The sequence below is a fragment of the Harpegnathos saltator genome, unplaced genomic scaffold, assembly GCF_003227715.2.
Source record: "Harpegnathos saltator strain DR-91 unplaced genomic scaffold, Hsal_v8.6 scaffold612, whole genome shotgun sequence".
Lineage (NCBI taxonomy): Eukaryota > Metazoa > Arthropoda > Insecta > Hymenoptera > Formicidae > Harpegnathos > Harpegnathos saltator.
The window spans coordinates 411705-429901 of record NW_020230441.1 but is presented as its reverse complement, the minus strand read 5'-3'; the positions used below and the strand labels follow the sequence as shown (position 1 = coordinate 429901).

The following is an 18197-nucleotide window of genomic DNA, read 5'->3' as shown; positions in this document are numbered from 1 at the left end:
ATTACGATTTGTCAGGTTAAATGGGACACCCTGTATATATTTCTGTTTAATATATATAATTTCTATAGTTCATTATGAAGATTATCAAAATATTACAAGATATTCCAATCAAAAAATATTAGATTCATTCTGAATGTGTCCATTATGTCCAGATCATAATTATGAATATATTCAGGATAATCTTAAAATATCCTATGCTATCTTTCTTGTTCTCTTTTACATTATAATGCAAAGGTTTAATAAAAACTATTTTTAATAGGATTATCCCCAGCTTATAAATACTATCATTATTAAAATCATTATTATATCATATACTTTATAATATTATAAAATATATAATAATTAATTAGTTTTTAATATTTTGACTATCTTGTTCTCATAAAAAAGGCACAGGAAAACTGAGGCACCCAAACAACTTTTTTAAATTAGTATTAAGATAATTCAGAATTTAGATAATAGTGTAATATAATTATTAAGTAACATAATATACTACGAATAATATAACAGTACAATAAATTTACATATAATGACCAGCATCGATTTGAAATTTTTCAACAAACTTTTTTCTTTCTTAATTGAATTTGGTAAAAACTGATAATATATAATTAAAATATAATATATAAAATTAAAATATATATATTAAATATAAATATATAATATTAAAATATAATGTAAATTATATATCAATGATAATAAATCAATAAAAATGATAATCATAATAGATCATAATAGATAATAATCAATAAAAATGATAAATCAATAAAAAAAATGATAATAAATCAATAAAATATCAATAAATTATATATAAATGATATAATCACGCTCGATTTTCGTTGATAGTATTATGTATGATTTTTATCGTAATTTATCATTTTTACGAACTTAATATGATTAATAATGCAATTTGGGAATTTTGTTATTAAAAAATATTTTTTGCTAATAGCAACATTGTGATTAATCCGCGTTGAAAATGTATCATTTCCTTCGCAGATCCACAAGCTCGATGGGTGCCATTGCGTCCAACTTACAATGCTTCGCTTTCTGAAAATATAATATATCTGACTAATATATATCTTTTATTTTCCCTTTCAGAAGGGAATTAAGAAAATACAATAATTTTGACAGTTGTAAGCGATAATCAGAGAAATAATAATTCGAGAAATTTAAATAATTTTAAAATATAGAGATTTTTCATAAAATTTTCTTTTAAGAAAGAAATGTTTTTAAAATATAGATAATATTTATGTGAATATATATAAAAATGTGTTAAATCATTAATTTGTCAAACTTACCATGTATAACGGTGGTTCAGTAGGATGAGGATGGAACCCAGTTTCTCTACAATTTGCAATAAAATCCAAACCATAATCCAGTGTCAAGATAAAGAATCCCGTTCTAAAATAAGTAATGAATTTGAAAGACTTGTCTGAAGAAAATTGAGTATTTAAAGGCTTTTTATATGTTACTTCAATTTTCCTTGTAATAATACGAGATATAATAATAATAATACAAGATAGTAATTATATATATTTTAATTTTTCTCTTTTTCATTTTTTTTTAACTTTTACTTATTATACATACTCATCATATTTAGGTGCACAGACTATCGCTATTGCCTCAGCCATCAGCAGTTGATAAGCACAATGTGTATGTAAATCCACACTCGACAAAAATGCAGTTTGTGTAGGGTGAGTCTGTTGCAATAACGATATTTAATCTAGTAACTATTTACTATATATATATATATATACATGTATGTGTATGTATATGTACACACATACGCACACACATATAAACAATTTACTATATAATACAGAAGATACATGCTTTTTGAGCGTTACAGAAAAATTTGATCATGAAATTTTAACAGGATCTTTTTAATCGAAAATAATAAGCTAATAAACTATTATATCAAGGAACTATTATAACTGTTGTTTTTGATCAGAAACAGAATATAGTTGATATAATGGAAATGAGCTGTACATACAAGTAAATTAATTAAAATCTACATACATGAATCCAGCCAAGGGTAATCAGATTATGTTGGTCCTGATAATCAAAGATATCTTCCTCATTGTGCGTGGTGCAAGAATCTGGAGTACTGGTTTGTTCAGGAATAAGCAGATGTGTTACTAATAATTTATTTCTTTCCAATTTACCAGCTAGAATGCCACAGGTTTCTTTATTGTTCATCGTATTACTGGAGGCAAGTGTGAGGAAGTCGCGCATCAATTTGTTTGATAGGATAACATCGCGTAAGGATGAACCATCACTCATCAATAAAGAGGGTTTGGTCGAACGATCTATTGTTGGTATTTTTCTATATAAAACAAATTAGGCAACAATATTTTATATAAAATCATCATCTTTTAAAAGCTTAAATATTGTAGAATTTGAAGAACAATATATAACTTTTTATAAAGTAAGACTTACGTATCTTTGTAAGTACATGTTTTGTCATTATCACTTGAGGGACTTATCACAGGCTTGACAGGAGGTACAACAGGCAATAACTTAGTCTTTGATTCTTCTGGTAATACCATATTTGAGCCGATAGTAGCTTTTAGTGCCTTAATAGCAGCTATAGTAGCTACCTTATTTTTCCTCTCTTCTTCTTCTTTTTGTCTGAATGAAAACCAAGTAAACAGCAAAGACAATTATATATATATATATATATGTGTGTGTGTGTGTGTGTGTGTGTACAGATTCATTGGAAATTTCTTGTAAAAGTAATATAAATAATTATTTTAATACTTCTGAAGTTCCTCTTGTTTTAATCTTTCTTTTTCAATCCTTTCTTTCTCCTTTAAATCCTCTAAATATTTGTCTAGATCTGCCTGATATTGCTGCAATAACTGTTTCTTCAACTCTTCTGCTTTGGAAAAAACAATTCGCAAAGTATATCTATTCGTGTCTTTATCTTTAGCTGATACACTGTTATATTGTGGATGTTTTGTAATTTTATCCACAAAAAGTCTGTTCAAATAAATAATACATATGCATATTTAGAAATATTTAATTATATAATTTATATGTATATAAATATAAATATATTTAATAAAGAATAAAAGTATAAAAAATTACTAGTAACTACTAAATTATTAATATTATATACAATATATCATACAATAAGCACATAATAATAAGTATATAATAAATTTGATTGCTTATCAATATTACCTACGTTATGAATTTCATATACAGAGTATAGGCACACTCATAGTTTTGATCTTTCATGCACATGTCGGCATATCTAACTATTTCTACTCCAGAGCGATAATACCTGAAATTGAGAGAAGCTTAGTTTATGAAGAAAGATATTCTAATTCTTTTCGATTAATATAAAAATCAACTTTAAAATTTTTCACATAAAATTTATATTTATATATATATTCATGATATTAAAAATATAAGTATATATTTTGAGATACTCAACCTGTGAACAGGCATATGAGGATCTACACTCACTGAAGAGGCTTGCTCTGCGAGTAATTTGAGTCGTTCTTTGGGATCTGTACCTAGATCCTCCCTCAATCGCCTCTTATCCATTTTGTTGGTTATATCTGCACTGTATACTAACAATTACTTTATTTTTTAGTTATTAAAAATTTTATATATATAACCATTACATTTTTTAATATTCCAATGTTGAAAATACTTTTTTTAGTATCATTAATGGCGTAATGTAAAATTGGGAGCGGAAAATGGGGGGAAGAATAACACTCGATTCTCTTGTTCCTTTTATCAAAATTCGTCGAAACCGATAAACTACATTACTTTGCTAGGTTAACTCTGAGACGAAAGTTTAGCTCTGTTGTTTGGTCTTACTATTGAAAAATGCAAGTTCATTTGACCCATCAAGTTAAATCTCGTATTATTGGAAATAAACGTTCTCCTGACGTTTAAATGCAATATTTTAAACTAAAGAGATTATTTAATAACTTATTTACTATTTAAAAATAGCAATTTCTCTGCCCTATTATCGGGTCACACTACGACTTCGATTTTTTATTAAAGGCGTTAGCGACTCATAGCGGAGTCTTTGGAACTAATGAAAATAACCGACCAAATAGTAATGAGTCACTTAGCCAAGATTCAAACCTCACTTAATCAAGATTCAAATACGTCCTTTTACACGATACCGCTGTATGGCGCCAGGTGATCCATTAGCCAACTTTCCACACAACGAGCCTGGTTGGGTGATTTCAATTTTTTATATTAGAGATATGTTTATTAGGTATTTCTACGGCATAATATTATATTAACACACACACACATATCAATGAATTTGCATGTCTAAACTTTGAAATGGCAAATTGCTATGATATAATTTCTGGATGATCGTACAAATAGTTTGAACCTAATAATATCTTGTTGAATTTATTATAAAATAAACGATACAAAAGAAAAGATTCGGCTAAAGCTAAATTCGGACTGATTCGTCGCGGAAGGTGGAATTTTGCTGACCGTCTCTGACTATCACTGATCTTTACTGACTAACTTTACTGACTGTCGGTCTCTCATTAATTCTCTATCTCTGAGTGGCTGTCACTAATTAATTGTCGCTCGCATTCATATGTCCGCCCGCATTCCTCCGGAAAACAAAAGTCAAACACATCGCGTCATAGAAAAGGGAGGAACGGAGGGCGCATAGCAACTGCATGACAAGGTATTCCGTTTAAAAAAACAATCGCTCTCGAGAAAATCACACTTAATAATATTTCGGGGCGACCGGCGTTCGTTGCCTACAATATATTTAATGATACAATATATATATATATATATATATATCTAATATTTTGGATATTAAAACTATTTTAAGTATTTTACACATTCCAGACTGCAGATTTTTAACAAACATATAAAGTACTAGATCTGTTTTTTTGAATTATTAGATTACATTTTCTATATGTAATCTTTTAAATGCTGTAGACACATATATACATTCAGCAAATGCTATTGACGTAGTGTGAATGTGTATATTATTCATATTCTTTTACATATTTTAACGACGATAAAATTTAATTTATCTTGGCTCATTACTTTTAATCTTGCAAGAGATTCTTTTTCCTCGAAAACGTACGACAATCAACAGTATTCTACTCTTAACGATCGTTTAACTCCAAAATGCTTAGCACACAAAAGATTAAAAAGATTAAACATATAAATTTTAAATATGATATAAGAACAAAAAGGGGAGGAGAGAGAAATTGTAAGAAAGTATAGAAAATACAGCTGAAAAGAACACATCGCGACAGACTTATCGATCTATAATCGATAAAGCGACGCTATAATCGAAAACATTGATGCTTCGAGAGTCGCAATTGATGCTATATTCAGTCAATATGAGCGGATCGCGTCATGGCAGGTTAGACTGCAAAAGTCGCGCTATATTTCTCACAATCTCGGACCGTCGAAGAAAAGTTCGGCGCGCGAGTTGTCGTCGGGAGAACTGAAAATAAGTTTTGTACGTTTGTTAGCAGGATATCGTTAAAAAGACGTCGAAAGCGAATATCTCACGGAGCGGGCCAGGCCGAGAATGCCGAATGGAGTGTCGCGTGTTTGTCGCGTTATGAAATGTTGAGATTACGTTTCTCGACTCTCCGAGCAGCGTCTCGCGCGCAAATTATCGCCAAGAATGCTCAAAATATGTAAGTCTCGTGCATTTGTCCCGACAAAATGCCATTAATAGTTACGGAATGTATCTCACGGATCGCTCGGCGATCCTAATGGCCCATTAGGATCGCCGAGCAAAGTATCGAGTGCCTTTGGATAGATTTGAGTATCTCAATCGTGGCGGTGTTCGGTCAGTTACGATAATCATGGCGGGTGCGGCAATGCCATAGACGTATAATAACTAGACCGCGCATTCGGCCGAAAAGTCGTCAAATATTAGAAAGAAAGAGCATGCTTTGGGGTATCATTCTGTCTTCGTCTGATAATGTTTGGAGTGGAGATTATTTGTATCGTTCGGAACTCCCCTCCTCTACCTTCCTTTTTCATCCCCCCATCAAAGGCTTCTTCATCCTACCACGCGTCTTTAGAAAAAGACAGAATGGTACGTACAGCAACTATCTCTTTCTAATTTCTGACGCGTTCTAGAAAAGGAAGACGTTGAGATCGCGCAGTCTAGATATTATACGTCTATGATATTCGACGAGTCGTCCTGTATCTCTCGCGATCTCGGCTCGTCGAAGGAAAGTTCGACGGACGAACAATTAGTCGGGAGTGCCGAAAGGGAGTTTCGTGCGTTTATCGTAACGGGATATCGTTGAAAAGTCGACGAAAGCGAATATCTCGCGGAACGGACCGTCGGGAGTACCGAGTGAAATGCCGTGCGTTTATCGCGTTATAGTAGCTTGAAGTTCAAATCGTTGTACTTTATGCTGTCGACTTGACGAAGTGCAGTCTCGTGCGCGCGCGCGCGCGCGAATTATCGTCGAGAGTGTCGAAGTGTAAGTCTCGTGTTTCTGTCGTGACGAAATATCGTTAAAAAGCCGAAAGAAAACAAATATCTCGCGAAATGGCCCGTCGAGAGTGCCGAGTGACGAAACGTGTGCACGCCATTTTACGGAAGTACGAAATCCGTATCGTCAGATCGAATCCTGCATCTTCAACCCATCGAAAGTGTTTTGTGCGCGAAATGTCATCGAGAGTGTCAAAAATAAGGGTCGTGCGTTTATTGCGATAGAACAGTGTGAAACAGTCGCAGAAAGTGAATATCTCGCAAAACGAACTCTCAAGGGAGCTGAGTAAGGTTCATCATGCGTATTCATCGCGTGTGGCGGATCCGGCCACTGCTTTCTATGCCTTCAACCCGCTGAAAAGTTGGTAAGTACTAACAGAGTACAAAGTTACAAGAGATGAAGCGTCTGTTATTTCTGCACGTCGAGCGAAACTGAATCTTAATTTCCACCGAATGAAATTTGCCTCGTTTGAATAATATTTTATTTATTTGCTGATTATTTCTCGGGAATGTGACGAGTAACGGGGGAAGTGGCAGCAAAAAGGTCAAGAAATTTCCAGTGTTATTTTTAATTATATAACATACATGGTTACATTGAAAGCATTACAAGTGAGAATAAAAAAAAGGAAAAAAGAGAGGAAAGGTCTCTCGATCTTTGTGTTTCGTAGAGAATTAATTTTTGTCTCGCGATCAAGATCGTAAATTTTCCTTGCTATTCAAGTTTTCGTTTTAAGTCACTTATCCATTTGCACTTGACAAAAGCGATGATAATTCGGTAACTGATATACAATAAGACAACAAGGAATACACTCCAGCATAGAAATGGCGCATAATAATCCAGCCACGATATATCACGTCCGTGGTACCGCAAATGTCTCGAGTCTGGAAACTTCAATACGTGTTCCACACTCCATATCGCTCTTTCCATTGGCTTTATTAATTCATCCTTGACAATTGCCGACATCCTTCTGATATTGTTCAGATACCTGCAATTCGAATTTTTTTAAGACAACGCGCACTCGATAGCACTCTCTATCAATTTGGGTGAATTGGAATTCTAAATTTTATCCAATATCAAGACGTCGAAGATAAGACTGATTAACCGCACTTAATCTTGTAATCTCAGTCGCGTTATTGGATTCGGATTAAGAGTTCGCAAATTATAATACGTTAACTGATGTGATTGAAATAAGACTAACGCGCGGAGATGAAGACTACCGATCGCTAGTGACTGTTTAGACTGCCAACTCATTTGTCGTAACGCGCGGTAATCGGCGGTCGTCACTCGCTATTGAAAATAATGAATTTCAATTGCAGTTTCCAATATTCCAAAAATATTTTTCAAGAAAATCCTGGAGATTCTTGATTCGATAGCCAATCGTCACATATCATTCGTAAATGCGTACAGTCGCAAGAATAGCGATCGAAATGACGAAGTGCCGGTCGGGATTAACTTTCGAAAAGTCACATTCTCGAAGCGATTCCGTTCGAATCGCGTCGTGCTCACGTTTTATTTTCGACGATCTCCGTGAGCGTTTGTACGATGGAGCCCTCGGTCATGGTGTCGATGTCCAGTGTCAGTCCGATACCGGCGTCTAGGATTTTACGTGCGTTGAAAAGTTGATCCCCGAAAAAGGGGATCGCGACTACCGGAACCGAGTGGTGCACCGCCTCTTGCAACGACTGCAATCCGCCTTGCATCACGTACGCTATCACTCTGGGATGCGCTGCATATATAAAAGCGTCGTAAGTACATAAAGTATCGTGAAATGATGCTTCACGGATTATTTGCTTGTCGAGCGCTTATACGGTGGATCGACGCGGCGCGGCGCGTGCGGACAGCGGAGAAAAGCAAAGCGACGAAATAGGGAGCGAAAGAAAAAAAGGGAAAGAGAGAAAAATGAAACAAAAAAGATAAAAAGGAGAATAAAAAAGAGGAAAAGAACGAGGAACAAAGTTTCAGTGATCAGAGCGCGACCGAGAGGTGCGACGCACGAAATTTCATAAAAATGTCCGTATTGTCATATTTATTTGTTCGCGTGCTTTCTTTTTTTTTTCACGGTCGACTGATCATCGTGTCCAAGTATTAACACGTTTGAAATTTGTTGGATGCAGTTCTCTCTCTCTCTCTCTCTCTCTCTCTCTCTCTCTCTCTCTCTTTCTCTTTCTGTCTCTTTTTCTGCCCGAATGTACATTATTTTAGTGCGCGAACACGTCGAAATGAGATTTTTTCATTATGCATAATGTGATACATATCCTAATCGAAAAAAAAACATTTTATCTGTTTAAGATTGGAAATTCGCGCGATATCTGTATTTCGTATCTTAGATATCTTTAGATATCAATCAAATTATATGTTCTTCAAAATTTCACGAGTGAAAATCAATAGTTTTTTTTCGGGAATTGAGCTTTTAAAGCGCAATGAAGTAATAAAATTTTATCGTTCGTTTAAATCTTACGATCTCTTCGAAACGATCTCTTCTGAAATTCCACTTCAAGATTTAATTAGGCATCTAACGTGTTTAAAAATTGCGATATCCTTTTGGGAAGGTTTATTTCAAGCTTACTCGTAGCAAATTTCGAACGCTTGCAAGATCGCACGTAAAAAGTTGAATATTAATTAACGTCGTGCTACCGTCAAACTTTAGAACATTTTAATGCGCGACTACTGAACAAGTGAAATGAGCTGCCGTCGTAATGTCAAAGGAAACCCCGGAACACCCTTTAATCGCGTTACTTCTTCCAGTCATTAGCTCACATTTCCAACATTAGTACGTTCTCGATCAGGTAACCGCCGTCTGTCTATCAATGCACACAAAACTTTGTGTACGCTTGTGCATTTGCATCGAGGCCGTGCGTTACTGTCGACAGGAGTTGTTTGTCAGAATTTCCCGCGAGAATTTCACCGCCGTATGCGTCATGAGTTATCGTTTCGCTTCGTTCCGCTGTACGAGCTCGTGGTCGTATTTTCCTTGGTCGACGGTGTTGCCGGTGGCTCTTTCTCTCTCTCTCTCTCTCTCGCTCTCTCTCTCTTTTTTTTTTTCGGTCGGTTTCAATACTTACCCTTAAGCGGCTTCCACAAAAATAACGGATTTCGCCCTACCAAAGGCGAGAGAGCCTGGTATCGACGTGTGCATCGGCCTTTCTTATATTCCACGTTACTTTTCTCTTTGATGTGCTACGGTAGAGGAAGGCAAACGTTGCTCTCGAATTCAAACATCCGAGTAACGCGATCTCGATCGGTAGACGACGGGGCTTTGATGATCATTTGGAAACGCGGCGGCGATGCCATTTCGATCGGCGGGACTTTGTTCGGCTCGAGACCCAGTCGCGAGTTCGTGCGCAAGCGAGTTGCCCGATATAAAGGGGGAATACTTGTCTCGTCTTTGGTTGTGCGCTCAGCGGAGCCGAGAAATAGCGCGCGCGCGCGGCCGTGCGACATAGTCGTGTAATTAGGTTCAAATCGTTTAAAGACTCTGGACTGTGAAGGAGATTGCGGCTAAAGAGTGTTGCGTCTAGCCAAGGAAAATTGACGTCTTTCGTGGGTGAAAGCGGCGTCAAAGTCGAGGACGCAACTTCGTTAAATATTTGCGCAGCGATGGTCGCTAAGGCGCTCGTCGTCTTCGTCGTCTTTGTATCGTCGAACTCCACTCAACGAATCCGCGAGAAACTGAGAATGCGATCTCGAGAACGGCTGTATTCGCATTAACAAAATAAGAATGTGTAATCGCTAAGGTATGAGTTCCCGAGCTCGTTTACGATAATAGCGAACGAACAGTCGAGCACTTTGGCGATACACGGGTTTCTCGCGAGATCGTTATCGCACAATTAACTTGGGACTCTGCATTTCGTCCGTGCTGGAAAAGTTTCAGTCCTATATTTCGGTCTCGCGGTTGTAAGGCGCGGCTGCAGTGATCTTTATTCGCAATTACGACGTAACTCGGATTGATCTATAATGTCTGACGTTTACGTTAGTCTAACAATGGAGCACCCGAATCTTGTTTGGATTGAGCAGAACGTTTGCTTTTTTAATTAACGTATTAAAATGTCGCGGAGATGAATGAATTAAGTGCGGTCGCGTGCACACACGATGAAATTAAACAGCGAATTTGCATTATTCACTTAAATTCGGACGAACTTTACTTTTATGGGACTTTCGGATTTGTAGATGTTAGAATATTAAACAACGGAAAGTTGCAATAGAAAAAAGAAAGAATAATAGTCTCCGAGCATTTTCTCGTAGGAAAAATCAAACTCGGAGATTCAAAGGATTCGTTTTAAGAATTATGGGACGCGAGCGTGACGCGGATCATGCGATAAACGCGGCGACGAGAACCGTGGCTGCAAAGAGATCGAAACAAAATTTGCAAGATGAATTCCGCCGGTCTATCGTTTTCATAATCTAGTTGATTCCCTATCTGCGAGCACAAAGAAATTCCGGCATAAAACGTTTCTCATCGAACCGCGTTGTAAGTGCATATTCCGGAGCGGTTGATCCCCCTTTCGCGCAGAGCGAGGTAAAGAGGAGGTCAGTTTAGCCTTGGGCAGCCTTACCGAGGACCGCTTGTTGGGGCGCCCACTTCACAAATTTGATGTTGGCCGGATGAATGGCCATGTTCCCGCCGTGTTTCCATAGAACTCTTTGCTTGAGCGAGCTCAGGGCGTTGCACAATGCGGTCAAAGGCCCGGCGGGTAGCTGGTGAGTTTGCAGATTCGAGCCCAGAGAGAAATAAATGGCGCCATCCCGAGCGCTGTCCAGAAACTCCTGGATCTCCTGGGACGAGGACAAAAATTTCGACGAGTCTTAACGAGGGAGATACGGCAGACGCGCGACGGTATTTATTATCGAACGGTGAAGCGCTCGATTTCGATATCGGCATTGTATCTAATATCGATACGAGTCGTCGATACGAGCCTTCGTCGCGAGAAAGCTCGGAAACGAGTCTCACACTCGTATTTCGCGCTCGAACCGCACCGGCGTCATCGTTAACCTTTCATCGGAGTTTCGCAGTCGTTCTATTCGGACGTCATCGTTCGCTGGTATTTAGAAACGAGGGAATCTGTGCGTACGTGTGTGTATGCGAGGCACAGCTTATGTATACATATATCTCCCGCTCGCTAATTAATCGCATCTATACGTTTCGCTGTCATCGCGATAATCGAGGAACGCGGCCGTGAGCGAGCTTCTTCATCCTGCGAGATGGTTTTCGAATATATACGTATCTCGATGTTCGCTCGTATTTCCTGTGCGATAAATTTTCTGATATTGGGCCGTACGCAATTTCACGTCGAAATATTATCTGCGCGTAATGTTATCGTTTTATGAAATACGTTTATCCGCGAAGTATCCTTCGTGTATTTGCAAGGATTGCGTTAGCAAGTGCTACGGTAGGACGCAAATAGGACCGATTGTGCTATTAATGTGACTGATATCACTGATAACACAACTTCCTTTGTTAATTGCGGAGCCTGCGCCGGCTTTTATGGAAGGTACGGTGGCAATGGTGGCTCCATATGCACAATGTGTAGCCAAAGGCTTTGTCCTATTAATTACAACTTCTCATGGATTTCGATACGTCCTGGTATATGTATATAAAGACGAACACATTGTCGCGGTCACGTTCTGCATCTCGACATCGGGATCACGTGGTAATTGCAGTTACCTTCTGTCGTACATTGTTCTCGTAATAATCAGACAATTTCAATTCTAATACGGCCGGAAGGCTGTGAGATTTAATCTGGCTTATTTTCTCGTGTGTATTCCATCGAATTGTTCTCTTCCTTGGTGCTTGTAAATTTATCGCGTATTCTCGCGTAGAGTTCTCGATCGAATAAGTTGCCAATCACACACAATTGACGTCTCGTCTGTCTGTAGTTCTGTTTTAAACTGAAGAGAACATTCTCTTATCACACAGTCGAATAATTATCGACTGTCCATAAATCGATATTGCGTTGATAGAGAGATTGATACAAACAAACATTTACGAGATGATATACTGCCAGATTGTCCGGCGGACACAAACGGTTGACACTATTATGCCGTTACAGGCGATTCCCCAGTTATTTTTTCTACGGTGAAGGATCTTCAGCGAAATACTCCTCCGATAATATTTTTCTTGTCGGCCCTCGGGAGGCTTACAACGGTTCGCGGTAAATAGCAATGACGTTTACCTTTACGTCGCCGACGCTGAGTCGTCGGCAAACTTCTACCGACTGACTATTGCTGGTCACCTGCTAGAATAGTACGTATTTTCCCGGGAGAAATCATTCTCGAGCGACACACAATTTAGCTGTTTCCGAGATGCACTTAGAACTGCGAAAAACGAAGGTTTAATTGACGCGATTAATAGCAACTCTCTCTAAAACAGGAGACATTAAATGTGTGTGTGTGTGTGTGTCGCTGTATCCCTAACTCGATAAATTGCACAACTTCACTTTATATTTCTGTAATCCATTCCCGTTGTAAATGAGCGATTAAAAGTGGTTAGAAGTAAGTGAGGATAGTAATATAGGAGGGTAACTGTTAATATAAGCTGTGCCCACAGCTTTGCATTTGAAATATTGTAAGATGGGATTATATCGTGCCAGTATGGGCACGACTTTACGTCACGTTAATTAAATTCTGCGGTACTATACTTAATACGCAGCAAGTCATATAATTATTAGCTTCAACCTCGTTACCTTCTCGGCAGGATGAGTGTAGAATTCTGTTTTCCTTTCTCTGCAATGTCGCGATGATTTTTCGCTCTGATTTCTCTGGCATTTTTCTTTTTCCTTCAGATTTCGATAATTTTTCTTTTTTTTTTTTCGCAAACACGTTATATTCTTACCTCAGGCAAGGGATCGGGTTTTTCCGTTATTTGCAAGCTGTGCACTTCGATCACGTGCGGTAGTAATGGTTTCGGATAGCCGAACACGTGATTGTTGCCCAGAATCACTAGACTAAAGTTCTTATCGATGTCATAGACGGATATACCGGGCGCCCATTCGTTAGCGATGCGTTGAGCCCGTGGCAGGTGCCAGTATCGATAATATAATCTTGTCCACGTTGTGTAAAGGATATTCCATATACGCTCGTTCAATGTCATTCTGTCCGTGAATGGGTACGCCATGTCTGGATTCATGCTGGGGTCGTCTGGATTTCCTGTCAACCAATAATGATGACTGTTATCTATTCTTTTTTCTTTTTTTAACATAGTATATCAGCAGTGATAACATCCTTCATATGTAATACATCAAACGGAACATATTGCGGAGAAAATGTGAGAATTGTCTGTTCATACAGTACAGAAATTTATCTCTTTGACTTGAAATATAACATTATAAACATAATATAATGTTCGATTTGTGACTTATGTATAATAGAAAAATTTGGCTCTCGTTTTTCGAACTCGCTCTGCAAAATATTTTCTCTCTCTTTCTCTCTGGCGACTCGCTTTTGTCCGGGACGAATTGATGGATGGATGGAAAAGTAAGCGTTATTGCGCAGTGCGAGCTCCTTCCCAAATCGAGAAATAGGAGCCCAACGTGTCAACGCGCCAAGCGGATACCTGTTTTTCGAAAACTCGATTGAAAAACGGGTGTTTGGGTCGAAACAACATGGAGAAAGTTACCGCTCTCGAAACGCATGTGCGCCTTCTCAAAACTTGCCCGGGCTTTAATTGAAATATTTCACTAGCGGTCGCAGCGATCTATTTCACGGTCTATTACGTTCATCCGGAAAGAGTACTTTCGGGTATCTTCAATTACGTCGAAGTAAAGGAATCGAATGGCGGCTAGCTGTGGCACGTCCCTCGCTACCTCTTCTCTAGCCGCTCGTCGGGTCAGACCGGTACAAGTTAAAGCACTACCGAGTAATCTATCCTTTTCCACGAAGACCTGGTCTCCGATTGCTCGCACTTTCTGCTTTGCCGACAATTTACGTCAATTTCCGCGCGCGGTAACGACGTTCGCCCGGTGCTACCCGGGGGTGTGAACCCCCGCTAGAAAAAGACGTCGCGGAACGACCGTCCGACCAGGGTCGTACACGGCTGCCGTCGTTACCACTGGGTGACTTTTGCAAACTAATAAAATTCCCCTAGGCCGATGCGAAATCGCGCCGCGAAAGCTCCTCCGCCTCTTCCTCGTTGCCGACGTACTCACCCACGGAATCCATTACGTAGGGCAGGTTGCCTACGCTCAAAAATCCCATCAGCACCGGGAAGTTGTAGTGCTTTACGAGGACGTAATAACACTGGTACCATAATTGCTCTATAATGATCGCATGGAATGTCTCGTTGGCCCTGCAAACAGGCGCGAGCGCGAACTAGAGGCGAGATTTGTTTGAACGGAATAGTCGTAGGGCTGTTAAAGTCGTCGCGACTTTTGTACGTGTATTAACATTGCGCGCGCGACGGAGCCGCTTTTTTGTGGACGGATTTCGCGTGATCGATTCGCTTCGATCTATTGTATTGTAATACTTCGGACCGCGAGTAGATTTACGAATACTTCATGCGCAGTTGTGAATTTAGATTTACGAGTTTAAATGGGAATAACCAAGTGACGTTTGCGTTACGCTATAAGATGGTCGATGGCAGGGCTGAATAATTGCTTCTTGCACAATTCGTTCGCTTCCTGCATGTTCTTATGGAGTATCGCGTAGGCTCCCATGTGTCTGTTCAAAATAAAGGAAAGTTTAAGATTATTCATTTCTTTAGAACCCAAGATCGAGGAAATTGTATTACGTCTGTCAATTTGTGTGCGGAATATGTTAAATGTAGAGTACGTTCATACCTCAATTCTGTGCAGTCTTTTTTCTCATATGAAAATGACAAGTCTATGTTCTTGTAATTGGATGGAGGATTCTAGAGAGTAAGACAAATTGAAAATATCAGTCACGTATAAGCGATTTGACGGTACGTGATGTTATGAAAAAGATGGATATTTTTACGGTAGATTTTTATATCACAATAATTGCCTTTTTGTTTTAAAACGTGAATAAGCGTAACTCGGGGACTAAGTACACAAAACAGCATCCATTTCAGATCTTGTAGAGGATACGGTAAAAACAGTACAGTAAAAAAAATTATATTTACCAGTGAATGTTGCGAATTTACGGGAAAAAGGCAATAAAGCACCGCAACAGTTCGTGTGCGAGACAATTATGCGTTCGTTAGTTAGGTTTTATCCAGTTTACGTGAACAATTTAATGCCTAATTTTGCAGCGAAAGAAACAGGACCATCAAGCCGTGAGAAGACACATTCAGCAAAGAGAAATGTTAGTAGAAGTAAATTGAAGCTAAACGAAGTTTGCGTAACTTTGAACTCGAGTTTAGAGAGACAGGGAGAGGAAGAGAGAGCGCGAGAATGAGAGAGAGAGAGAGAGAGAGAGAGAGAGAGAGAGAGAGAGAGAGAGAGAAGGAGAGAGGGAAAGAGAGGAAGAGAGAAATATAGGGGGAGAAAGAGAGTGAGAGAAGGGGGAGAATGGATATCGACGAAAGGATGGATAGGAGAAAAGAGTGAGATGTCAGTGGAACGATCTGAGAGAAACTGAGAGAAGAATGTCAGGAAAAAAGCGAGTAGATATAAATGGAGAAAGTGGATTGATGGAAGATAAAAAAAAGGGAATGGAAAAACGCAGGCATCGAATAAATAAAATATCCATCTATCAATCTATGGTATTTCCGGGGCATTTTTCCATCGTCTGATTGTAATATTTATTTCGAGTAATTAGTCTGGCCTGAGTGAAAAATCGAGTAAAACGTCGTCGCGCGCGCGACTCGAGCATTTTTATTCGGACCGCGTTGACGCGCCGAGGAAATATCCGTAGATACGGTTAAAGTTGCAAAGTTTATCGAGACTTGGAAATAACTGCAAACTCTAGCGAGAATGTTGCAACGCCACGATTCTTCGGCGAGCACAATGCGGCTTTGTCGGTGACAATTTTCGTAAGCGACGATAAGCGGGCGTTGAATCATGTCGGTGCTCCGGCGGGCAATAAAGACTTTTTGTTTGCAATATATCTCTCGTGAGTTGGTAATACAGTAAAAATGTTAATATCTTCGCGTCATTTATACGTCACGCTGATTAATGCGGCTTTAAATGCGGCTTCAGGTGACAACTCGCACTCGTTTTGCGTTCGAGAGAAAACTTTAACGTCCGACGTGTTCGAAGCGACATTGTCCGCGCGTAAATTTGAATAAAAATAAAGCGTTAGCGAACGAGAAAAGGAATCGTTAGAGAGATCGACGTACCTTCAAGGGAATCGTTGATACCACGGTAACGTTGTGGCCACGGCCCGCCAGTGCTCTCATCAATGCTTGAAAGGGCTGTTGGTGGCTGTAACTCGTGCTCGGACAAATACCCAGTATGTTATATCCACGGCTCTGTTGGAGAGTGCAGAATAGTGAAACTGATAGCAATACGAGCGTCACGGCGCGCATCTTGGCACAGAACACTTTCGTTCGTGGACGCGAAACGGCCGTTCAATCTTTCAGGGAAAGAATCGAGGCTACCGGTCTCTCGCAGGAATTTTTAAAAAGAACCCGGAAAGCGACGGAAAAAAGGCGAGGCGGTCCATATGAAGAATTCAATACATGTTCCACGATCAGTTTGCTTGGGGCCACGATAAATAAGTGAACAACTTGTCCATTGGTCGGGTGCTTCTCACTCAGCTCTGCGAGAGAAATAATGCAGGCCTTTCGTGCGCGCGCTATTTTTTTATTTCACCAGGAATATAAAGGCGATATTCATAAAAGCACGCTGAGCTTCGACGAATCTATTCCGTTATCAGTCATTGAGAGTAATCGTGTCGCGTCGTCCACTGCCGTCGACGAACAATGTAAGTCTTGTCGGAAAATATTCACGAATTCGCGATCGCGTGGTCGCGTTCGTAGGAAACGACGAAGATACGCGACGCCCGGCGAATCGTTAAAGTGACCAATTTCAATAATGGAACCCACACGACCTCCTTGAGGGCGTCTCGCAATTTCGGAAATTGAAGAGTGTCTCTTAATTGCGGCGGAGACTCGGTTGCGCTGTGTACGGTTACTTGTTTATTCTTTATCTCACTTTCACATATAGTTGCTTTAAGTTTAATGAAATTTTGAAACACGAGTCAGTTTGCAACTACGATGCTCATCGTACGCATACTCCGCGCGAACACGTATTATGTATTTACGCACGTTTTCATTTAGACTATAAAGATATCCAAATTGAAAGCGAGGCAAAGAGAGAGAAAGAGAGTAACAGCTGGAAAAGGGTAGAAAAATATAAACGCTTGGAGAAACGAGTGGGTGGAGACAAATCACTTACCGACGCACCATTACCTTCGACATATGACTCTTCTTATTCTCGTTACAAGGAGAGCGGAGGTTCTCTGTTGAACGCGGATGGTAACTCTGTTGCTGGAAACGAAGAAGGCTCTATCGCAGAAGGAAATTTTTCCGCCTCTAGAAGAGAGAAGTTCTTTGTTTTTAAAGAATTGGGTTGACTTAATTGATAGCTTTCGTTGTGCCCGCTTGTATGTGTATGTGTATGTATGTGCGCATCGCTCTTCTGCTATGATATTCTGTGCTACGTATCAATCATATTAGAAAAGAATAAGCAAAACTTTGTGCAAAATTAAATTTTTATAAGCGAAACACATTCGGCGATATTGAATATCGGCGTGGCGATAAATCAAGGAAAGTCTTACACGCGTAAGACGTCCCGCTTGTTAAAAAAGAACAGGTGCGTCCGCGTGTCGATTTTT

The 18197-nt window shown here is 39.1% G+C and overlaps 2 protein-coding genes across 3 annotated transcripts; both read right to left on the bottom strand.

Annotated features, from left to right (window-relative positions):
• Positions 1-823: 823 nt before the first annotated feature.
• Positions 824-3612, bottom strand: LOC105186526 (STAM-binding protein). 2 transcript variants are annotated; one of them, XM_025304507.1, is made up of 8 exons: positions 3437-3612; positions 3185-3283; positions 2755-2976; positions 2434-2625; positions 2014-2320; positions 1582-1694; positions 1293-1395; positions 824-1041 (listed from the first exon to the last, which is right to left on the bottom strand). In XM_025304507.1, exons 1-8 carry the CDS (start codon positions 3547-3549, stop codon positions 976-978), a joined length of 1215 nt encoding a protein of 404 aa, XP_025160292.1. In that variant the 5' UTR covers positions 3550-3612; the 3' UTR covers positions 824-975. The 2 variants fall into 2 exon arrangements, with proteins under 2 accessions (XP_025160292.1, XP_025160293.1); XM_025304508.1 differs by having other exon boundaries at positions 3469-3583.
• A 3471-nt stretch (positions 3613-7083) lies between these two features.
• On the bottom strand, positions 7084-16982 carry LOC105186527 (UDP-glucuronosyltransferase 1-8). Its single transcript, XM_011146797.2, has 8 exons — positions 16699-16982; positions 15239-15309; positions 15021-15119; positions 14609-14748; positions 13297-13610; positions 11021-11240; positions 7974-8193; positions 7084-7452 (listed from the first exon to the last, which is right to left on the bottom strand). Exons 1-8 carry the CDS (start codon positions 16885-16887, stop codon positions 7179-7181), a joined length of 1527 nt encoding a protein of 508 aa, XP_011145099.1. The 5' UTR covers positions 16888-16982; the 3' UTR covers positions 7084-7178.
• Between the last annotated feature and the right edge of the window lie 1215 nt (positions 16983-18197).

Coding starts and splice junctions, on each gene's coding strand:
- LOC105186527 (XM_011146797.2), bottom strand. CDS start 16,887: ATGCGCGCCGTGACGCTCGTATTGCTATCAGTTTCACTATTCTGCACT. Junction 14,749..15,020: donor GCCATCGACCATCTTATAGC/GTAACGCAAACG, acceptor GCCTGTTTGCAG/GGCCAACGAGACATTCCATG. Junction 7,453..7,973: donor GAGATCGTCGAAAATAAAAC/GTGAGCACGACG, acceptor TTCGAATTGCAG/GTATCTGAACAATATCAGAA.
- LOC105186526 (XM_025304507.1), bottom strand. CDS start 3,549: ATGGATAAGAGGCGATTGAGGGAGGATCTAGGTACAGATCCCAAAGAA. Junction 3,284..3,436: donor CCTCATATGCCTGTTCACAG/GTTGAGTATCTC, acceptor TCTCAATTTCAG/GTATTATCGCTCTGGAGTAG. Junction 2,977..3,184: donor CTGTATATGAAATTCATAAC/GTAGGTAATATT, acceptor TTATTTGAACAG/ACTTTTTGTGGATAAAATTA.